Source organism: Hippichthys cyanospilos, chromosome 18, assembly GCF_059441005.1.
Source record: "Hippichthys cyanospilos isolate Australia breed blue-spotted pipefish chromosome 18, RoL_Hcya_1.0, whole genome shotgun sequence".
NCBI classification, from domain to species: Eukaryota; Metazoa; Chordata; class Actinopteri; order Syngnathiformes; family Syngnathidae; genus Hippichthys; species Hippichthys cyanospilos.
Genome location: NC_142386.1, coordinates 11,765,663 through 11,785,476, shown reverse-complemented (window position 1 = coordinate 11,785,476; position 19,814 = coordinate 11,765,663). Strand labels below are relative to the sequence as shown.

The 19,814-nt window shown below is 42.8% G+C and overlaps 3 protein-coding genes across 6 annotated transcripts; 1 reads left to right on the top strand and 2 right to left on the bottom strand.

Moving 5' to 3' along the window:
• Nucleotides 1-144: 144 nt before the first annotated feature.
• bod1 (biorientation of chromosomes in cell division 1) lies at nt 145-3,277 on the bottom strand. 2 transcript variants are annotated; one of them, XM_088440215.1, is made up of 4 exons: nt 3,153-3,277; nt 2,273-2,481; nt 1,383-1,507; nt 145-1,266 (listed from the first exon to the last, which is right to left on the bottom strand). In XM_088440215.1, exons 2-4 carry the CDS (start codon nt 2,414-2,416, stop codon nt 1,074-1,076), a joined length of 462 nt encoding a protein of 153 aa, XP_088296341.1. In that variant the 5' UTR covers nt 2,417-2,481; nt 3,153-3,277; the 3' UTR covers nt 145-1,073. The 2 variants fall into 2 exon arrangements, with proteins under 2 accessions (XP_088296341.1, XP_088296342.1); XM_088440216.1 differs by having other exon boundaries at nt 2,273-2,486; nt 3,153-3,233.
• On the top strand, nt 3,272-10,229 carry htatsf1 (HIV-1 Tat specific factor 1). The gene is made up of 10 exons (XM_088440211.1): nt 3,272-3,467; nt 4,309-4,467; nt 4,544-4,787; nt 5,422-5,469; nt 5,539-5,693; nt 6,959-7,122; nt 7,192-7,288; nt 8,270-8,359; nt 8,435-8,572; nt 9,222-10,229. Exons 2-10 carry the CDS (start codon nt 4,309-4,311, stop codon nt 9,453-9,455), a joined length of 1,329 nt encoding a protein of 442 aa, XP_088296337.1. The 5' UTR covers nt 3,272-3,467; the 3' UTR covers nt 9,456-10,229.
• On the bottom strand, nt 10,225-19,055 carry tpst1l (tyrosylprotein sulfotransferase 1, like). 3 transcript variants are annotated; one of them, XM_088440214.1, is made up of 7 exons: nt 18,807-19,055; nt 17,186-17,716; nt 15,956-16,114; nt 14,729-14,982; nt 11,852-12,044; nt 11,706-11,752; nt 10,225-10,620 (listed from the first exon to the last, which is right to left on the bottom strand). In XM_088440214.1, exons 2-6 carry the CDS (start codon nt 17,591-17,593, stop codon nt 11,741-11,743), a joined length of 1,026 nt encoding a protein of 341 aa, XP_088296340.1. In that variant the 5' UTR covers nt 17,594-17,716; nt 18,807-19,055; the 3' UTR covers nt 10,225-10,620; nt 11,706-11,740. The 3 variants fall into 3 exon arrangements, with proteins under 3 accessions (XP_088296340.1, XP_088296338.1, XP_088296339.1); XM_088440212.1 differs by lacking the exon at nt 11,706-11,752 and having other exon boundaries at nt 18,807-19,050; XM_088440213.1 differs by lacking the exons at nt 11,706-11,752; nt 18,807-19,055 and adding an exon at nt 18,098-18,516.
• Between the last annotated feature and the right edge of the window lie 759 nt (nt 19,056-19,814).

Genomic DNA, 19,814 nt, shown 5'->3' with positions numbered 1-19,814 from the left:
CTTGCTATAGGTAGCTCCTAGGTTGTATCCAAGAGCCCTTTTCTAAGCATATTTAGCATGTGAACAATCCTATCCTCCAACTACTTCCGGTTTATGTCACTTGGTTAGATCGTAAAGGGGGAAAAAACACAAAGAAAACATCCCAACAGTCATATAATCTTTATCCTGTTTCATACTGACCTCCCAGCGTCCAAGGCTTGAACACCAGAAAGAACAGCACAAGGAATCAAACCATTCGATCATGGGGCACAATTTAGTCTTGACTTTTTATATTTGTTTTATAAAACACAGTACCATAGTGCTATTTTGCCTATTGAAAAATACATGGTCATTTTTTTCTGAGATACATGTATTGTCAAGAAACAAATTCAACCCATATGTCAAGGCACCACTTTAGTTTGGAAATTAGAAACGGTTTTTAAAAATGTCTCTGTGATGGTCAAGACGCTTCATTCGAGGGACAAAGGTGAAGAGAAAGTAGTTTCAAGAAATCGAATGCATGTGTGGTGCACAAAAATGTTTTCGGCATGGGTGGTCACATGACATGACCAAGTCTACCGAAGGCAACGTCAACTTGGAATGTTCAAAGAGGAAGTGTCACACATGGTACATCATCATCTTCTCGTCGTTTGCTGCCTGGCAGCAGGCGAATCCTGCATTCCCATTAGACCTTGCAACCACAGACAAAAGGAACTAAATCTTTTTTGTACTTTTTATGCGAGAATGTAATTTATGTTCCAGCACTAATCAAAACACACTATTCTGAAGAATATTTTAAAATAATAATAATCTAAACATATGTTAATTATATCGTTATTTTCATAATTTGAGACTCAGCCCAGTCACTAATCCTGCATAAAATGGAGTTGCCACATTGGGCAAGGTCTCCCTCCGTTGGAGACCAAAATAAATAATGGTGATATAACAACAAAATGGCAACCCCTAAAATGTCAAACTAAGAATGCAATTTGAACCAGAAGAGCATGTATGGATTAATGCTGGCAGATACAATGTGTTGTAAATTAAAAAAAAAAAAAAAACACAACTAAAAAATCGGGGAGTTTGGTTCCCCTCTAAGGGGTTTTGGGTCCCTCAGATAGTTCTGGTTGCTCTGAGGCGCCAACGGCGGCAGCGCTGTCATCCTTCTTGTCTCCCGACAGAAAGTCGTGAATGGCCGTCTCGATGTGCGGTCTGAAGGTGTGGTTCATCTTGGGGTCCACCACTTGAGTGATGATCCGGTCCACCCCTGACTCCAACATGCCTGACCTACACAAACCAAAGCCTAGGTCAGCAAGCACTACCCCCCCCCCCCAAAAAAAAAAAAAAAACATACAAATAAAACAACAACAAATGGGATACTTGCTGCTGCCGTGGAGACTTACTGGACGACACTTTGTCGGAGTCCATTCCTCATCTGGTTTTTGTTAATGGACTGCTTCCACACCTGAGTGCTCAGATGTGATGTCACAAAGTTGTCCACCTTTTGACGAAGGTTCTGGTAGGCAGGCTGCAAACAATGCAAACCACACTTTTAGGATAGTTCAACAGATGATATCTAGTTGGAGAACATCATCACAGCTTCATTTTGGCCAGTTTGACTCAAATCAACCCTTTTAACCTTTTTTTTGGCCAGTTTGACTCAAATCAACCCTTTTAACCTTTTTGAACTGGTTGCCAGCCAATTGCAGGGCATGCAGAAATGCAATCACACCTGAGGACAATTAAGTATGTCCAGTACACCTGCCATACATGTGTGGGGGGGAAGCCAAAAAAATAAATAAAACGACCTTAAGTGTTCTCTTTTGGATAATAAATCAGTTCTCAAAAAATAACCTAATTATTAATAAATATTTTTCCACAAAAAGAATTCACGCCACTCAATTGCATTATTTATATTTGATGGTGTGTATTTTTCACATTTTTCATTAAAAAAAAAAGAGGCATTTGTGGATCGTGACAGGCTTTTTTTTGCCCAAAAACATTTTGGTTAATCGTTTGTTATGTTTCTTTTTTGTTTGTTTTTGTTTTTTACCTAATGATGCTCCACCCACACAGAAAGTACTCGGATGTTCTATATCGCTTAATGTAAACCACGACTACGTTCGTGAAATAGTACATCGACTATAGAGTGAGAATATATATATATATATATATATATATATATATATATATATATATATTTAAATGCAACAACGATTCTTCTAACGGTAATCAAAAGCAGCAGATTTGGAGAATGAGGGGATTTTGGCGTTTGTCTGCATGAGTGGGCTACCTTGGTGTCAACATCCGCCAGACAGTCTCGGCGAAACTCGTCGAATAGTCCTCGGTTCTTGAGGTGCTCCACGATCATGGCGATGAGCTGCGGGTCTCCCGGGGGCAGGCTAGCCGGGTCCATGCTCCCGACACCCTCGGCCATCTTTCCCACCTCCGTTCAGCTAGCACTTAACGTTGTCGGTACCCCATCAGTTCCAATTGCCTGATCTGTTCTACGCATGTGCGATGAACAAGCGCATGCGCAGAATTACAGGCGCGTGCGCAGAATAACAGGGGCAAGAGCATTAGCGATCAGGTTCCCAAGTGACAGACTCGTTCCGCGCATGCGCAAAATCGATCATGTTTACGACTCGTGCCGGACTGGTTCCATGCATGCGCTGTAAAGTTTTGTTTCTGCTTTTTGAAATTTCAACAACAGTTTACTCATATTTAGAAATCAACTTAAATTTGTAAGAATACAAAACTTAAATTACATTGTTGATCATTTACAGTTCAATCCAGTTTAAACCCCGCCTTTCTTTTTTTTTTTTAACTACAATAATTCCGTTGCAAAGTAAGAAATATAACAGAGTAGTGTTAGGCGTTTGGGTGATATATTTTATTGTATCTCACTCCCCTTTCCTTCGCATGTTATTGCATTATAGTTCTAGACTTTTGACATTTGATTGAACCTGGTGTGAAACATTTTTTTTGTAGAATGCACAATTTCAAAAACATTTTTGAGCGCAGTAAAGCGTACGCGCTATTTCTGGTCGCGCAATGCGCGGTCCGTGTTATCAATCGGTCAGTTAAAATTCATTTACGTACTGACAAGGACAGCTGCTTCCCCAACCCACCTCTAGCCTAGCTCCGAGCGGTTGGATGACCGATTTGCTTACCTGAACGAAACGGGCGGGCGGAGTAGTTTTGGTCGAACATTGAACTGTTTTACACAGCAATGTAACTGGCGTGGACAATTCGAACGACCCTCATAGAATGCACACGCATGCGCAAGCGATCCCGGAAGTGCTTGATTCAAGCCTCACCGCGAATTACGCATTCAGTAAGATAAACGTGAGCGCAGCGCCATCGTTTTCAAGATACTACAATGAAAACTCTTGTGTCCAAGAGAATATTAGCTGGTTAGGAGCTCGTTGCATTAGCGTCTACAGCTTTTTTTCGTCGCCATTCGGACGTGAAACGCTACAGAAAAGGTAATGCTAGTTTGGAGATGCTAGGTTAGCATCAAGTTCGCTTGTGGTGTTAAAAATGGCAAACACGTTCATGCACCAAAATAACTCACCAAGTCCTGAGCACATTTACGCTCAGCTATTGCGCTTCCCTACGTATTCTTACCGTACCATCGAAATTGATATGTTCGGCATATTATTTATGAACGAAATTCAATTTGTAAAGGAGTAGTGAATTCATAAAATGTGGTTTCAAATGATCAAAATAAAAAGTGTTGACAGCTGAGGTAATACGGTGTGGGATACTTGATATCAGGCTGCACTAAGGGGGATGTAAACAGATAATTCAATCACATTTTCATTTGTAAAAAAACAATTTAGACCCAAAAGAAATCACTGAATGTCGAAATTTACATTAGAATCCCATGGTGTTGGAATGAGCATTCAGAAACCCTTAACTCAAAACGATGTAAACAATCAGAAGTTCAGCACCTCAACATTAAATATAGTATACCCTTATTTCTGTTCCTCCACGAAAGCAGATTTATAATCTTTCTGGGGTTCCAATAAATTTACAAACACCTGCATTCATTTAGAAAAGTGAAAACTACAATCTACTTTTTTCCAATTTTGATGGATGCTACCAACCATGCAAGAAACGGGATCGATTATATTGTTGCGTTGTTTTGCAGTCTTAATTTGACAAAATGTCCTATTTGTCAATATTGGAATACAAGGAGGATTATTTTTTTTCTGGTTCATAACTTAATAACAAAATAGACACATTGATCAAAAATTAAAAACAAATAATTGTTACCCGGTAGATGGTGCACTGTGTTCATGTTGATGATGTTTGTGGGCGCAGATGAGCGCCGAGGCCAACAAAGAATTTGAGGAGCAGCTGCGCCTCCAGGAATTGTACAGCAGGAGTAGTCAGGATGCCTCAGACCCGTTTACATACACGGACCCCAACGATGGCACTGTGTACGATTGGGACCACGACAAGAAGGCCTGGTTCCCCAAAGTATGTCCGCGCTGTGCCGTCAGCACACGCGCTCAGCATAATGACATGCTGATGTTTACGACGTACTTGGGTGCAGATCACAGAGGACTTCATGGCGGCCTACCAGGCCAACTATGGCTTCACTCAGGAAGGCAACCCGGATGCCGGTGATGCCAGAGCTGCGGCGGGTTCCGTTGCCACGGCCATGGAGAAACAACCAGCGGCCATGGAGAAACAACCAGCGGCCAAGAAGGAGACGACGCAGGAGTTGACTTCAGAGCAGCAAACAAGCGTAGCCACAGACGGCAAGCAGAAAGGAGAGAAGAGGAAATCGGATCCGGGTAACTGCGCCATACATTGAACATGCAAGATGAACATTAGCAAAATGCTATTTTTTGGAGCATTTGTCCTTGTTTATAACAATTTATTTGAAAATAAGAAGGGCAAACATTGTTTATTGGCCATTTTTATGTTTTTAAATGTTTTAATTACTGTAATTATTGTTTTTATTATGTCCGCTTGGCTTTTCTTTTCCCCTGTAATGCCACAGAGACACACATAATGCAGTACACAATACCCTGTGGTATTCTGGGGAAAGAAAAGTTTTTTTTTTTTTTATATATATATATAATTTGGCCTGTTCCTTATGCGAGCACAAGCGTAATGCATGGCCAATGCATGGTGGCAGTCAACTCAACTCAGTTGATTAGTTCCAAAAGAGGTTTAAAGACGTTTGTTGCCACTCCCGCCTGAAGTTTTCATTCTAACAAGAGAAAACAAAATTAATGCCAACAACCACATAACGTCGCTTTTAATACTACTAGCTTAATGCTAACACAAAATAGGAAATCCTATAGACAGACAGGGGATGGGCGTTGTACCACTAAGCAACACTAAATGGAAGGAGAGCCGCTCGCAACGAGGCTCCTCGTGTTGTAATAACGGCCATGACGTAACATTCACCGTGTGTTTCAGGCTGGTTCAACATGGAGGACACCAAGAACACCAACGTGTACGTGTCCGGTGAGTGGGACGCTTGCCTTGTTTTGTTTTTGTCATCCTACTCTGATCAATTGCACTTTGGGTGCGCAGGCCTGCCCCCTGACATGAGCACCGAGGAGTTTGTGGAAATGATGTCCAAGTGCGGCATTGTCATGAGAGACCCCATCACCGAAGACTTCAAGGTCAAACTCTACAAGGACAAAGACGGCAAATTCAAAGGCGACGGACTCTGCTGCTACCTCAAGGTGCCCCCAGCTCACGTCATTCAATGAGACTTTTTCTTTTCTTCTCCCTTTTTCTCCTTCTTCCTTGGCAACTGGCTTGTGTTTCCTGTGTGAAAGGTAATTGTACTTCCATGGCACAAGGTGGTGCAGTGGCGCTATCTTTGACCAAGTCTGTGTGGGAGTTTTAAACGTTTAAATTGCTGTAAAGCCCCTCAAGAGACACCACAAAGAAATATCTGTAATAGTAAGAAAGGCATACAGCTCCTATAGTTTGAAAGGTATAGAAGTATCCAAAGATGTTGCAACGTTTTTTTAACAACTTTGGATTACTTTTCAGGCAAAGCGTCATTAACAGCAGATTGGACGTTCACGTTACCCACAACAATAAACAAGATTAACATAAAAATCCAGCCGAGGGGCCGTGAATTCGATCCGCCGACCATCATGACCTTGTCAAAGTGTCCGCCTAGTTGCTCCCGGTGTTGCGTCATCAGTAGGTAAATGACTAGTTAGTGTAAAGCGCTTAGCGGTCCAAAGGTCATTTAGTAGCGCTAAATAAGTGAAAGTCCATTTACCATTTAGAGCATGATGAGCTATTGAAAGCTCAATTCCTTGCCATTACATGCCGCCATTCTCTGCTTTACACATGCCCAGCGGATGACTCAAACGACTTCATCTCAATTTGCATTTTTGTAACTCAAATCCACAGAAGAGGAGATTTGTACCCACAAGCGGCAGTCCACATGAGAGATTTATGCACAGAAAAGTGAGCATTCCACACGAAAGATCCGTGCACAGGCGTGAAGTCGTGTCTGGTGAAGAGTTGTAGTCGTGCAAGTGAGCGTTGTGCAATTTTTATAAATAATGATCTTTTCACCTTGGCAATTGGGGAGGGGTGATGTGTTTTCTCATTAAAAAAAAAATAATGGAAAAGCACTTCGTTAATTCAACACACTCCACAATAAGCATCGGATAGGCAAATAGGCTATGCTAACATTCAGTTGAAAACAAAATGAAATACACAAGGTACTGTTCTACCCTGTCTGACGAAAGGCCCAGCTTTTAAAGCTAACACAAAGCGACTGCACATAGACTGACAAAATAACAGTACTCACAGGCTGATAGAACAATTGCACTGCTGTACTGATGAGTTCAGAGAGGAGCTGAGGCATTGAGGTTTTTTGGGGGGAGTTGACCACAAACAGATTCATGGTGTATCCATCCATTTCAAAAGTGTGCACACACTTACACACAATGGACTAAAACCTCATTTCATTTGTATTCAGAGGGAGTCAGTGGAGTTGGCTGTGCGTCTTATGGATGAGTCGGAGGTCAGAGGGTACAAAGTGCACATGGAGGTGGCACGCTTTGAGCTCAAAGGCCAGTATGACGCCAGCAAGAAGAAAAAGAAGAGCAAGGACTACCGCAAGAAGATGAAGCAGCAGCAAAAGTAGGCAGAGGGTGGTGTGTGTTTTTGTTCATGCGCTTCTTTGTGATGCTGACATGCGTGTGTGAGCAGACAGTTGGATTGGAGGCCCGAGAAGCAAGGAGACGTCCGCAAGCGACACGAAAAGGTCGTCATCATCAGGAACATGTTTCATCCTACGGACTTTGAGGTGCACACATACACAATTACACAATCCTGTGCACACATAGACAATTTATACTTGCACACACAGATGCAGTCACACCAACAAGACTTGAAAGTGTACCTTTGATATTCGGAAGGAAAACTATTATCAGCTTCATCAAATTAAAAACATGTTTTTGTGTGTGTGTGTGTTTTTGGCTGGTTGTGTGGAAAAAAAGCTTAAAAAAAATCTAAGAAAAAATAATTGACAGCTCAAATTATTTTGCAGTGACAACATGTGCACAGCCATACTTGTTTAGAAGGGGGCATGGACGGGACACGGCCCACTTGACAGCCGCGTCTTCTTACATTAATCTCCCGCCTTATTTTGTAGGTCAGTCACATAATTTGCCAGAGTCCATACTGATGTAAAGTTCTTCAATCCATCAGTAGGGACTCAATACCAAGAAAACAGGCATTGATTGGGACAACACGGAAAGAAGGATTGGCTGTCAACAAGGTCTCCGCCACCTCCTGGAAAGTATGGCTGTGCGCAAGTTGTCTGCAAATGATCTTCTTCAGCTGTTTTAAGCTTGGCAGCACGGTGGAAGGCCCGTGCATGCATGAGTCTTAGTTGGGCACACCGATCTCCTCGCACGTTCTAAAAACATGCATGGTAGATCCAGTATATTGGACACCCCAAATTGCCCTTAGTTTGATTATGAGTCGTATGTCTCTGTATGCCCTGTGATTGGCTGGCAATCAATGCAGGTTGTCCCCAGCCTACTGCCAGAAGACAGCTGGGATAGGCACCAGCAAGCCAACAACCCTAGTGAGGATGAGTTGCGATAGTAAATGGATGGATGTTTTAAGCTTGCTTTATTCCAATCAGTGAACGAAAAGCTTTTTTGGATGCCGTTTTATTTCTCCTGAGCACTGGTACATTTTGTACATTTTGAGACGCACATTGCAAGTTATGCACACACAAACCGTTCAACTGGCATGTAATTGTGTGCGCTCACATTAGGAGGACCCTCTGGTTCTGAATGAATACCGTGAAGATATGCGTTCGGAGTGCGAGAAGTTCGGCGAGGTCAAGAAGGTCATCCTGTTTGATGTGAGTGCCTGCTTCACCATCTTGCGATCGTTCCATTTGTGACACGCCGACGATTGTTTTGTTGGGGCGGGGCAGAGGCATCCGGACGGCGTGGCCTCTGTGGCATTCAAGGAGCAGGAGCATGCCGACGCCTGCGTCCAGTCCTTCCACGGACGCTGGTTCGGAGGGCGTCAGCTCAGCGCGCAGCTGTGGGACGGCGTCACAGACTATCAGGTGGGGAAAGCTCCGCTCCGCTCTGACATTTCATACTCATGCACAACTGCACAACCTACACAAGCTCAAAAAAAAATTCAAACGGTTCCTTCCGATAATAAAGCGAATCATTCTCATTTAGCCTCATCTTAGCTGTCGCAGGCAGCACCGGCTCTCATAAAGTTCCAAACTATGAACACTATAATGGCACAATGCAAAGGAAATGGGTGCCCCAGTTATAAGAGGAAGAACAAAGACAAGCACTACTTTTTTGTGCCTAAACCTATTCATTCAGAACTTCATCAAAGAAAGGTGGCTGAATCGCTTGGGTATCGGATACTCGGTGAACACTTACGTTGAGTAAAATGACCCAGGCACATTTACCGCAAAGTAACTAATAGGGTTGGGAGGAGATCCTTTTTCTTTTTTTTCTTTTAAAGCTTTTTGAGCCGGAGGGGCAATGGATACATGGGGAGAATGCGCTGGCTGTCATCTACTATATTATTGTAAACCAGCCAAACGTTTGCTATACGTTGTGAAAAGACCAGTCATACTTTCAAATAAATTGCATTTTATGTAAATGGCCTTGGTAAGCTCTTATTTTGAAGTTCCTCCTTCAAAATAAGAGCAAAAAGAAGCCTGGTTGTCATGGTGATGTGCATGCATGAAGGTGGAGGAGACGAGCCGCGAACGTGAAGAGCGTCTGAAAGGCTGGTCGTCCTTCCTGGAGGGGGCGGAGCCGGACAATGGTCCGGCTCGGAAGCCGGTGGACGCCACGGAGGCAGCCAGCACCGCGCCGCCAATGCAGCAGCAGCCTGAGAAAAAGGAAGACAAAAAAGAGGACGACGAGGACGCTAAGTCGACTGACAGCAGCCTGGCAGGGAGTGATAATGATGACGCTTGACTGAGACGCCATTTTGTTTTGAGCCGGACTGGAAAAGTGATTTTCATAGAAGTTAGGTATCGTTTCCATTAGACTCTTCATATTACAACATAGCATTGAACTAATAGCAAAAAGCTTTTTGAACTTAAAATCACAAAAATCAATGGAAACAATTCAGCGCGTTGCTGTCATAAAAAAGGTTCACTATCATGCTATAATGCAAGTTTGTCATGGTTTCAAAATGAAAATGAGTAGTCATGTAACAGCGCTCCTTTTTGGGGAAGATGATCCATTTCAACAGTATACACAAGCTATGTCAGGCTCCATCAGTCAGCTAAAGCAGAAGAATCGCTTTGTTTTATTACAGTGAATGTGCAAGTCAAATGTAACATAAAAATGACGTGACACTGAACTTAAAAAAAATGATGTGGCAGCACTGAGGGCCTGACTAAGTTACATTTTTCAGTTGGAAGCTCCCTCCTTAAACCAATATGGGTGCTTGGCATCTAGATGGCACCAAAAGTTTATTTTTGTGACGGGGCAAGAAAAATTACAAACTGCCAAATTGCAAGTGATTTTTGTACACAATTACAGTGACGCTGTGAAAACTCAATTGACAAATAATTGTTCCCTATAGAAATGAATGGAAATGTAATAAATCCATTCCAGCCCTCCTAAAATGTAAAATTTTTAATTTTAAAAATCTTTAAGATCGTGTAACAATTTGACAAAGAGGCTGCAATACCTTCAGGTGCACTGCCCAACGCCGCTCAATAAACCAAGACCACCATTGTGTCATTTGTGTTTATTATTGAATTGATGGTAGCCAGCTGCGCAGTAATGAGAATGACAACGTGACCATATGGAAATGCGCCAGCACCCTCACCTGCCCGCCCACCACCGGGGATACCCATCAGTCTTTCATAATAATTTATTCACAAAATAGTCTTAAAAACGTCCAGCGATTGGTTCATATTGGCGATGAGGTCACAGCTCCGGCAGATTAGTGGCGTTGGCTGTGGGTAGTGCACAAGTCCACAAAAATGGGGAGGATGGGGGAGGCCGAACAATGTCGGCAAGGCGTGGTGGGTACAGGAAGTTTGCCTTTAAGGTGGGTCCGGGATCCGTTTGCGTATTGGATCCTTTTGTTCTAAGCCACTCCAGAAGGTTCCGCTTCCTTCCAAGGCTGAGAGACAGACAAACAAACGCAATTAACAGGTTCATTGGCAATGTTTTTTCAGATAATGCTGTAAATTTTAAAGCTTGGAAACTATTGACACACAGTCGCCAGTAGATGGCAGCCATGCACTATTTTAGGTTTTTGGTCAGATCTGACATGGTATATCATTCTGACGGTATAACCTTGAGCAAAAATATTACGGTTGAAATTGAAATTACAGCACTAAAACACATGATTTTGTATTATAATACATCATAAAAACAATACACAGTATAATACAGCATGTTACAATAAACTATTTACCATGCTAAATGAAATATGTAAATAAAATCAAAACGGAGTTTTGCTCACCAATGAGCTTCTGATTGAACACATCCAATGTAAACTGAAGTATGAGCACTTAGTATAAAAATAACCATAAAGCTACAGCACAACATTTAAAAAAAATGCTTGATTTGAAATAAACTTCCTGGTAGTTGCATGGTTCGCTATTATTTTCCTTCCCCCGCAAGGGGTTCCGAAAAAGAGTAATTACTGTACAATGCATTTTTAGCCTGAAAGAGCTGTTTCCCCGCACCCTAAATTCCCAAAGCTAAAGCTACTTTTCACTGTACAATTGCTTAAAATAATAGTCTGTAAATAGCTCTGACAGTCAAGATAATGCACACAATAACAATGATGTAGGCTGGCTGCTGACGTTAGCCCCACCGAAAGCATCTATTTTGGAAACCTCTCGTTTCTAACCCAGCCGGCTGAACTTGAATATTAACACTGAAATTGTGAACTGTTTTTGCCTACAGCATAAACAATGCATCACTATGCCGTAAAGCTAAGTTATGACGGGATTAAAATACAAAAATAAGATTTCATATCTTGTCCTTAAAATTTTACAATACAATATAGATTAAATGATTTGTACTGGTTTTAAGCCTAAGACAACCAGTGGATATGTAATGAGCATAATGAGCTACATTTAGAATGGCAAATTCATATTTCCACTTTCGGTGGTGAGAGTAAAATAAAAGTAATGCAAAAGTAGTGTCATGCATTACATTTCAAATACAGTAATAATGTAATTACACTCAACTGACAGGTTCCGGAGTTCTCGGTGTCAAACTTCACATCTCTATACTCGAGTCTTTGTAAGAAAGAAGCCAGTGATGTTTTAAGAGAAAAAAAAAAAAAAAAAAAAAAAAAAGCCTTGGCTTTGTTTTAGGAGGCGAGGGCGTGCTCTTACCAGCGTCGGGTTGGAGAGCGGCGGCGTGCGGGCGTAGTCGGGCGGGTTGGCGCGCGGGTCGTATCCGAGGCGCGCCAGCATGGGCGCCACCTCGGCCATGTGCTCCACCACGTCGTCAGGAAGGTGGCCCACCCACTTGGCCAGTGCGTCAGTGTTCACTGGCTTCACCACCTGGTCGGTCGAGCGCTCCACCCTACGGCGTCAGAAAAAGTTTTCATCTACTTCGCCCACCGGTGGCAAATACTTCCTTTCGACTCTACTGAACCACACTTTCAAACATGTCAATCTTTTTTTGAACAGGTTACACAAGTTTGAAAGGGCACCTATTATTTAAATTCAACTTTTTAAGTTTAAACTCTTTCCTTACCAAACATTATCTTAAAAAGAGTGCTAGCTGATTTTGAGTATTTTGACGCATCTTTCAAGATTGACAGATTATTGTATGACTATGTAAACAGTGGCGGTATCATATGAAAGATTGGATTCCATTCTTTACCTCGAAAAAGAAAGTAAGATTCTATCTTATTCCGTACTTTAGTAATCACTGTTTGAAAATAGGTCATTTGAGTGACACCAAGCGATTTCTGTCAAAAGGAGAAAAATCTTCGCACATGTGCATTTCAACCCAAATATTTTTTTTAGTGGCATCTAAAACATTTCAGCAGTCCTTCCTTTCGATAAAACATGAATAGAAACTCTTAAAATGTGTTTTTGATGGCAAAATAACAGCGGAGCATAGTTTATTTGTCACCCTATACACCATGAAAGTGTTATTTCCCACATTACTGGTGAAGCCGTGCCTATTTTTAGTGTTTGTTTTTTTAACACCCCTGTTTACGTCTACTTTTGAGTTTCCTGATATTGAAAAATCAAAGTTACACACATGTTTACATACCTTCTTTCATCAAACTCTTCGAAAAACCTGACTTTTGGCTCTCAGAAGCCTTTGAGAACTTTAAGTCACATCAGATAGGCAATAAAAAAGTTCTACTGGACCCTCTTTTTTTTTTTTCTCATCGCCCCTCCCACTGCAGGGACTATTAAAAAAAACTAGTAAATTGTATAAGTATACCTAATAATGTATTCATTTTTAACATTAACAAAAAGAAAAAAAGCAGTATGAATCAACTTTCAGCAAATGACAACGTTACTTTTTACAGTGTTTATGCAAATTCCAGGTTAGTCTGAAAAATAAAAAATGACCTAAAAAAAAAAAAAAGGTAAATCCTTCCAATTTAAACTGGAAACCTTTTTGACCAACTGAACCATTTAATGCTGGGAAAAAAATATTAAATCAATGGATAATAAATACATGTAAATTAATCTGGAACTTTAAATCAGGAGCACTAATATTTTAAAACGTTTTAACCTGAAAAATTAGGTGTAATCACATTAATTCTTAATGAGATCTAAAAAAAAAAAAAAACACTCCACTCCACTCACCCTGCTGTCTCTCAAATGCACCATGCAGAATTGTCTTAGTCCGCCAAAATCAGTCTTGCCGTTTTTATTGCCTCATTGCGAATTACTGGCCCTTTCTGGCTCAAATAAATATCCATGTTGGCCCATCTCTTGACTTTTGACAGAATAGTCCATTTTAGCAATGAAAACAACGCTCCGGCGTATCACTTGGTGGTGCGAGGAATGGGCCTGTCAACGACTGGTCAGTTCCCAAAATGGCGCTATGCTTTAAAACTAACTAGGGTGATTTTGTTAACTGTTTTGGCAAATAAAGTAAAACCCCTCTACAACAAAACCTGCATGTGCAAAAATACCCCCCAGTGTGAAAAAAAAATCAATTTCCCTCTTTCTTACTTCCCCATACAATGAAAAATCCCCCTGATGCATAATAATTTTTTTCTGCATTTGCGTTGCAATGAAATTCAATACAGCGAAAACAAGCCTGCAGCAAAAGTCTAGCTTGGGTTATACTTGATGCACCGGCATGCATTTTGCAGCACAATATTTTCTCAAACTCTAGGTGGCAGTAAATGGAGTACAGCATACAAACAACACTACTCTATAACAGAGGGAGAGAATCCTAGTAGATTCAAACAATCTCAATTCTTCCAAGCGTTTTTAAACAGGCTCCTCGTCTCTCCCCATCGTGGTGCTCGCCAGGAGTTGTTTACGGTATTTAGGTTACGGTAGTCCTGTTTCAGCCCAATCATAAAGGGGTTTGTACCGGCAAACTTCCATAAGCAATAGTTCGTCCGCCATGTTTTCCGCTTGTAAAAAAATTCCAGAAGGTACCGATTATGGAAAATCTGGCCCACGTGGAGGGGTGCGTCGCAGAAGTAAGGTCATTTTGACGCATGGAGCCGCGCTGAGCTTGCGGACACGTAAAGGTTAAACCAACGCTTGAAGACAGGATAAAAGTAATAATGATGAAAGATGATGAAGTAAGGTGAAAGACATTATGCAAGAAATTATAAGTATGAAAATGAATGCTTCTTGGAGATTTTGCTATTTCTTTCTTTTTACATGTTTTCAATGTTGGATGGTTTCGTTTTTAACTTCAGATAGTAGATTGCGCAACATGTTTTGGTATAGTGAAAAGTCCCCTGTTGTGAAAATTTTTTGGATGCAAACATGAGTTCTAGAATAAAAAAAAAAAAAAGGAGGCACCAGCTATTTATTAAACTATACAATATTACTCCTTAATTCGTGATCTCTGGAGGCACACTTTAAATAGCCACGCACCTTTCTAGACCAGTTGATTTGTATGGCCTTTATTTCCAACGTATTTGCCAAAAATGTGACACAGCCCTTGGCCTGTTCTAGCTCCATCCCCTCCAAGTATTTCAAATCGACACATATTTGCCAACGCCGTTTGTAGCATTTGCCATCTGGAACGTGACGGAGGGGAAAACTCACTTGGAGAGCGAGACGCCGCCGGCCTTGCCGATGAGCTCCTCGTGGTGCAGGACGGCCGGGTCCCAGCGGAGCTCCAGGAAGCGTAGCAGCTGGCGCATCTCGCGCTCGGGGCGCAGCACCAGATGCTCGTAGCGCACGGGCAGGCAGCGCTCCGGCCCAGCCGCCACACACTGGTTGAACATGGTCTCCACCGCGTTGCTCCACTTGCTCAGGCAGTCACGCGGGTTGTTGAGGTCAAAGCCAGAGATGGTCACCTGGGGGACGCAAATGCCACAAAGTCATGGTTACCACTATCGTGACCTCCTTCTCGTTTGTGCACGACACGTCATTCGCAGTTCGGCCGAAACATGACAAAATCTAAAGTCTGGATTTCAAATGTGCGGAGCTCAAAGGCTGCGCTCTCAATTTACGATGTTGCTCAATGCACTGGAAGCACGTCATTTGTTTTATGTGGCGTGATAGATAGATAAGATTGTTGTTGGGTTTTTTTTTGTTTTTTTGCCATTAAATCCATCAAATTATGTTCTGCGCACTTCTTAAATAGGAAAAACCCCAAATCGTCTTTTTTTTTAAATGATCTGTTTAAAAGTGTGTATTGTAATATCGTTGAGACCGAACACTGGCCAGATCCTCAGAATTTCAGCTTCAACGGTAATTATTCCATGATGTTTTTTAAGAGCTCTCTGAAATTAGTTGTGTTAAATCAAAATGAGGTATTTACAAACATCTGCTTTTACTTTGGAAAACAATGAGTGTATATTTTAGCCTATTTTCTGATGTTACAAACCCAACCAATAATTGAATAAAACAGATGGTTTGTTTTTGTTTTGTCTTTACTGCCGCTTTGCGAGAATTTCCAATTTATCCAAATTAAAAGATTTTAGAGCAGTCAAGTTATCCATTTTTTTTCCTAAATAATTTTTAGTAGGGCTGGGCGATATCGATATATCGCGATACAAAGTATTGCGTTATGACATTCAGTTTCCAATATATCACACATCGATTTGGAAATGGCTTTTGTATAATTTTCGTCATATTATGATTTTTTTTTTCTTTTACAAACATTGCCCAATATATTGCAATACATATCGCAATACATCTTTGCTGTATCGCAATATATTGCAATACACTTTAAACCACAATAGCGCAGCACTACTTTTTAGTATTGCGAGTTCCAGCAGTTTCCAGGGGTAAAATGAGCACTGATACACATGTCAAGGTGCTCACCTTGCGTGAGATGACGGAGTGTATGGAGGCACGGCCGTCTCGCACCATCAACACAAACTTGCTCTTAGGGAAGATGTGAGCCAAGTACGTCAGTGACTTCAAGGCGAAAGGATCTTTGTTGCACAGACGAGGTGCCGGCTCGCCATGACCCACGATCACCTGACAGGCACACAAAAAGTGCAAAATTGGACATGCACGCACCCCAAAATATACCAAGTTCCACTTCCTATTAGCGAACCGATCTCCAGGATCATGTTGTCCCATCTGCTACCTCGGGGAAGCTTTTCTCTTATTGGTTGACAACTTTCACTTCAAAATATTCACCAGTGATCTGGTACGAGCCCATAATTGACAAAAGGTGGATGCCTTTTAAATCAATAATTTGGATTATTTTAAAATCCAATGAATAATATATATATTTTTTTTTTTTAATTGGGGGGGGCAGTGTTTACTGGTAGCTAGGTTGGACAAAGCGTTTACAATTATGGTGCATTTCCTTATGCTTTCCATGCTAAAACAGTAGTTCCAAACAGAGTTAGAAATTGCAATGCAAAGTCATGAAACAAAAAAAATAACAGTGCAAGAACAAAATTAAGGAAAAGATGATTTTCAAAAAGTATCTTCTCCCATGGGAACAGATACTGGATTGAAAAGCATTTATACTTGATTGCTCTTTTCAATTGTGATACATTTATCTGACTTAATCTGATAAAGGGTAAAAGCAAAATTGGGGAGCAGGTTATAAACAAGTAGTAATATACTTTTGAAGGGCAATTTTGAGGGCAGGTGGCATATTATACATACGTGTCTGTTATTCATGGGATTTGAGGGACTTCACTTTGTGAAAATGATCGGAATTTCACTCTTTCAACTTTGTCACCTCCATAAAAGCAGACGGATCACTTGCTATGGAAAACAACAATCAACCTCTTTGCTGATTTTCTGACAAATGTTAGGAATGGCATTTGCACATTTTCCACATGTGAAAAGATTCCTGTTCTGAAAGCTCCAGAGGGATAGATTCATCGATTTATTCTGACGAGCAATTTGTTAATACATTAGAACAAATAAGGCACAGCTGAAAGTCATGAAGATAAGGCTTAGCTGTAGCCTTAGCGTGCATGCGAGATGCTTTATGGTCCTGTCTGTTCAAAGTGCTTCAGCGCCGCCTAAAAACATAAACAAAAGCACTTTGGGCCAAAACGTTGAGCAGGAGTGCCATGACATCACCTCAAGGAGGAAGGCTCGCACGGCCGAGTCCAGGACCTGGTCCGTGACGCCGGCTTCATCCAGGCGTATGCGCTCTTTGACGGAGCGGCTCCAAGAGGTGCGCATGGTGAGCAGACGGGGGATGACACGGGTCTCCTCCCCGCAGCGGACGGCCTTGTGGGCATCCAGCATGACCCGCATCAACGTTGTTCCGCTGCGGGGGAAGCCGCCGATGAAGATGAGCGGCGTGTCCTCGGGTAGGCGCTCGCCCAGCGAAGTGTTGGAGTTGACCGAGCCCCGACGGAGCTCCCCCCAGCGGGAGCGCTGGCTTCCAGGCGGGCAGTCCAGCCCGCTCAGACCCAGGTAGAGCAAGGAAGCGGAGCAAAGCAGCACGCAGCCCAGGAGGACGTTGGAGCGGCTCACTCGCATCTTCGGCCAGCCGGTGGAGTTGCCGGGTTCTGCTGGAAGCTTCCGGGCCTGCCGGCTCGCTCAGGTGAGGGTGGGGGTGCTAGCTGCCAGGCCTGTAGGCCGGGTCGCATCCATCGTGTCCACCTGAAACAACAAGAGGAGCCGTTTGCGTCACCAGCACATTCCCCAGAAGCGGCCATCCGAGCACTCGGCACTGTCCTTAGGGAAAACCAGTGGATTGGAGTTCACAACTCTCATGTGCCGCCGCTAATTACGCAGCTCCAGAGTTCTCACTTTCATTGACGGACTCCCCGAGCAGGCGGATCACGTTCCTATCGACCTGCCAGAACCGCAAACTTCCTCATTCTCACGCCACTACTAAGAAATGACAGACCGGATTCCTGTTTTTGCAACAGCGACAGTACCACACTGGTGTGATTTAACACTTAACTTGTTCTGAGCAAACAAGGAACTAGCATCTTGTGCACTCATTCTAGAAGACTGAAGAGCTTCACAAGTACATACCTTTCTTAGCTGCTGGTTCTTTTAGTGAGCATCAAGTGTCCAACAAGTGCATCAATCGAGTGCCACATGAAGTGTGAGGAGCTACACAAACACTAAAGTCTTCGTTGGTTCTGGTTCTACCGGTCCAACGTACCATTAAAATGTGGTCATAAAGACTTAATAAAGAAATAAATATTCATGTCTTAGCTCGCTATATCCGACTCTGGTTCCGAGCATAAATGTTCCGTCAAATCTTGAGAGGGTTCTAATGATCCGATTGACATCAACGTGGAAATTTGTTGTTTCTTATCTGAACAAAATGACATCATTTTCCCGATCTTGTCTACGAGCTTACGATTGCAAGTGAGCTCGGGCCCACACTGAACAACTTGGCCCAGCCTTCGGAGAAGACAAAACGACAACGCGGTTCTGATCCAAAGACCAGCGAAAGTCTGTTCCATTACGTGACGCTTAGCAGATTTACGAGCAGCGCCATCAACAGGTCAATTTGCTCCAACCATGCGCCGAGGCCTGGCTGCTGCTGGCCATGGCGCATCTGGCCGGGTACCCGACCAACCTGCTCCAGGTAGGGCGACCACGGAGAGCAGACCAGGACCGGCCCCAAAACGCCACAAACGAAGCAGAACCTACAGGAAGCTAGTCAAACGCGAGCTAGCTAGCCAGCTATTCGCTACGAGGCGTCGTGAGCGCTCAGATGGACTTGACTCACCCGAGCCTTGGCGCGGAACAAAAAGACGCCGAAGCACAAGCCTCGCGAAGCTCTTGCTCAGCTTTGCCGCTGAGACGGAAATACCTCAGCCATGTGGTCAGGAAGAAAAAGACGAAGCGAGAAAGTCAAGTTTCCAGCCGTCGCTGGCAACCGCTAGCGATTCTCAAGTGCACACTACGGAGGGACGAATAGACTACCAGAATGCAGGCAAAAGGGGAGAAAAAAAGCAAGCTGCCCCTCCGTGAAATCTCACCGCTGATTGGACGAGCACGATTTTGACGCGTTCTAATTGGCAGAGCCCTTAAATGACAATTCTGCCGTAGTACTCCTTTTTCCCTTACTTCCGCACTTGAGTCTGTCAGATCAAGATTTCAGCTCATTGAAGCTCACCGGGGATGTTTCCCGAGAGTTGAATTCGCCCTCAAATCTTTCGCGTTATTGTTAAAATAACCGTTCCCCCCCCAGCGTAGCGGAGTGACGGGATGCCCAACGCGAGGACGCTCTTGAAAACGTCTCTTAGGTCGTCACCAAATGTGTGTGGGCAGCTCCGAATACGGAGGAAAAACATCCTTAAATCCTACAGTACATAAGAGGCTGAAGTTGACACACATACGTTTTTTGTGACTATTAAAAACATTTTTAACGTTTGACCCCCCCCAACGTGTGTTGAAAACGCACACGAGTGCTGTCTAACCCTACAACAGTCAGACTCGCTAATACACGTCAATAAATAATAAATGACAGTTTTGTGCCAGTAGATGGCTGGATAGTCACATGGGATGTGGTGCAACTGATCACGGAGATCGATTTTTTTCCGGGCATTTGCTTCATCCGCTGGCCTGTTGTTGTCCAAGCAAATATTTGCACTGGAACGAGCGTGCTGCTTGAGGACACGTTTTCTTGTGTCCACCCAGCCAACATCTACTAATGACCTCATTTGAAACAATCAAATACATGTGTTTGTCCAGACAAGTTCTAAGGTTTGGGATCTTAAATGCTGCACTTCAT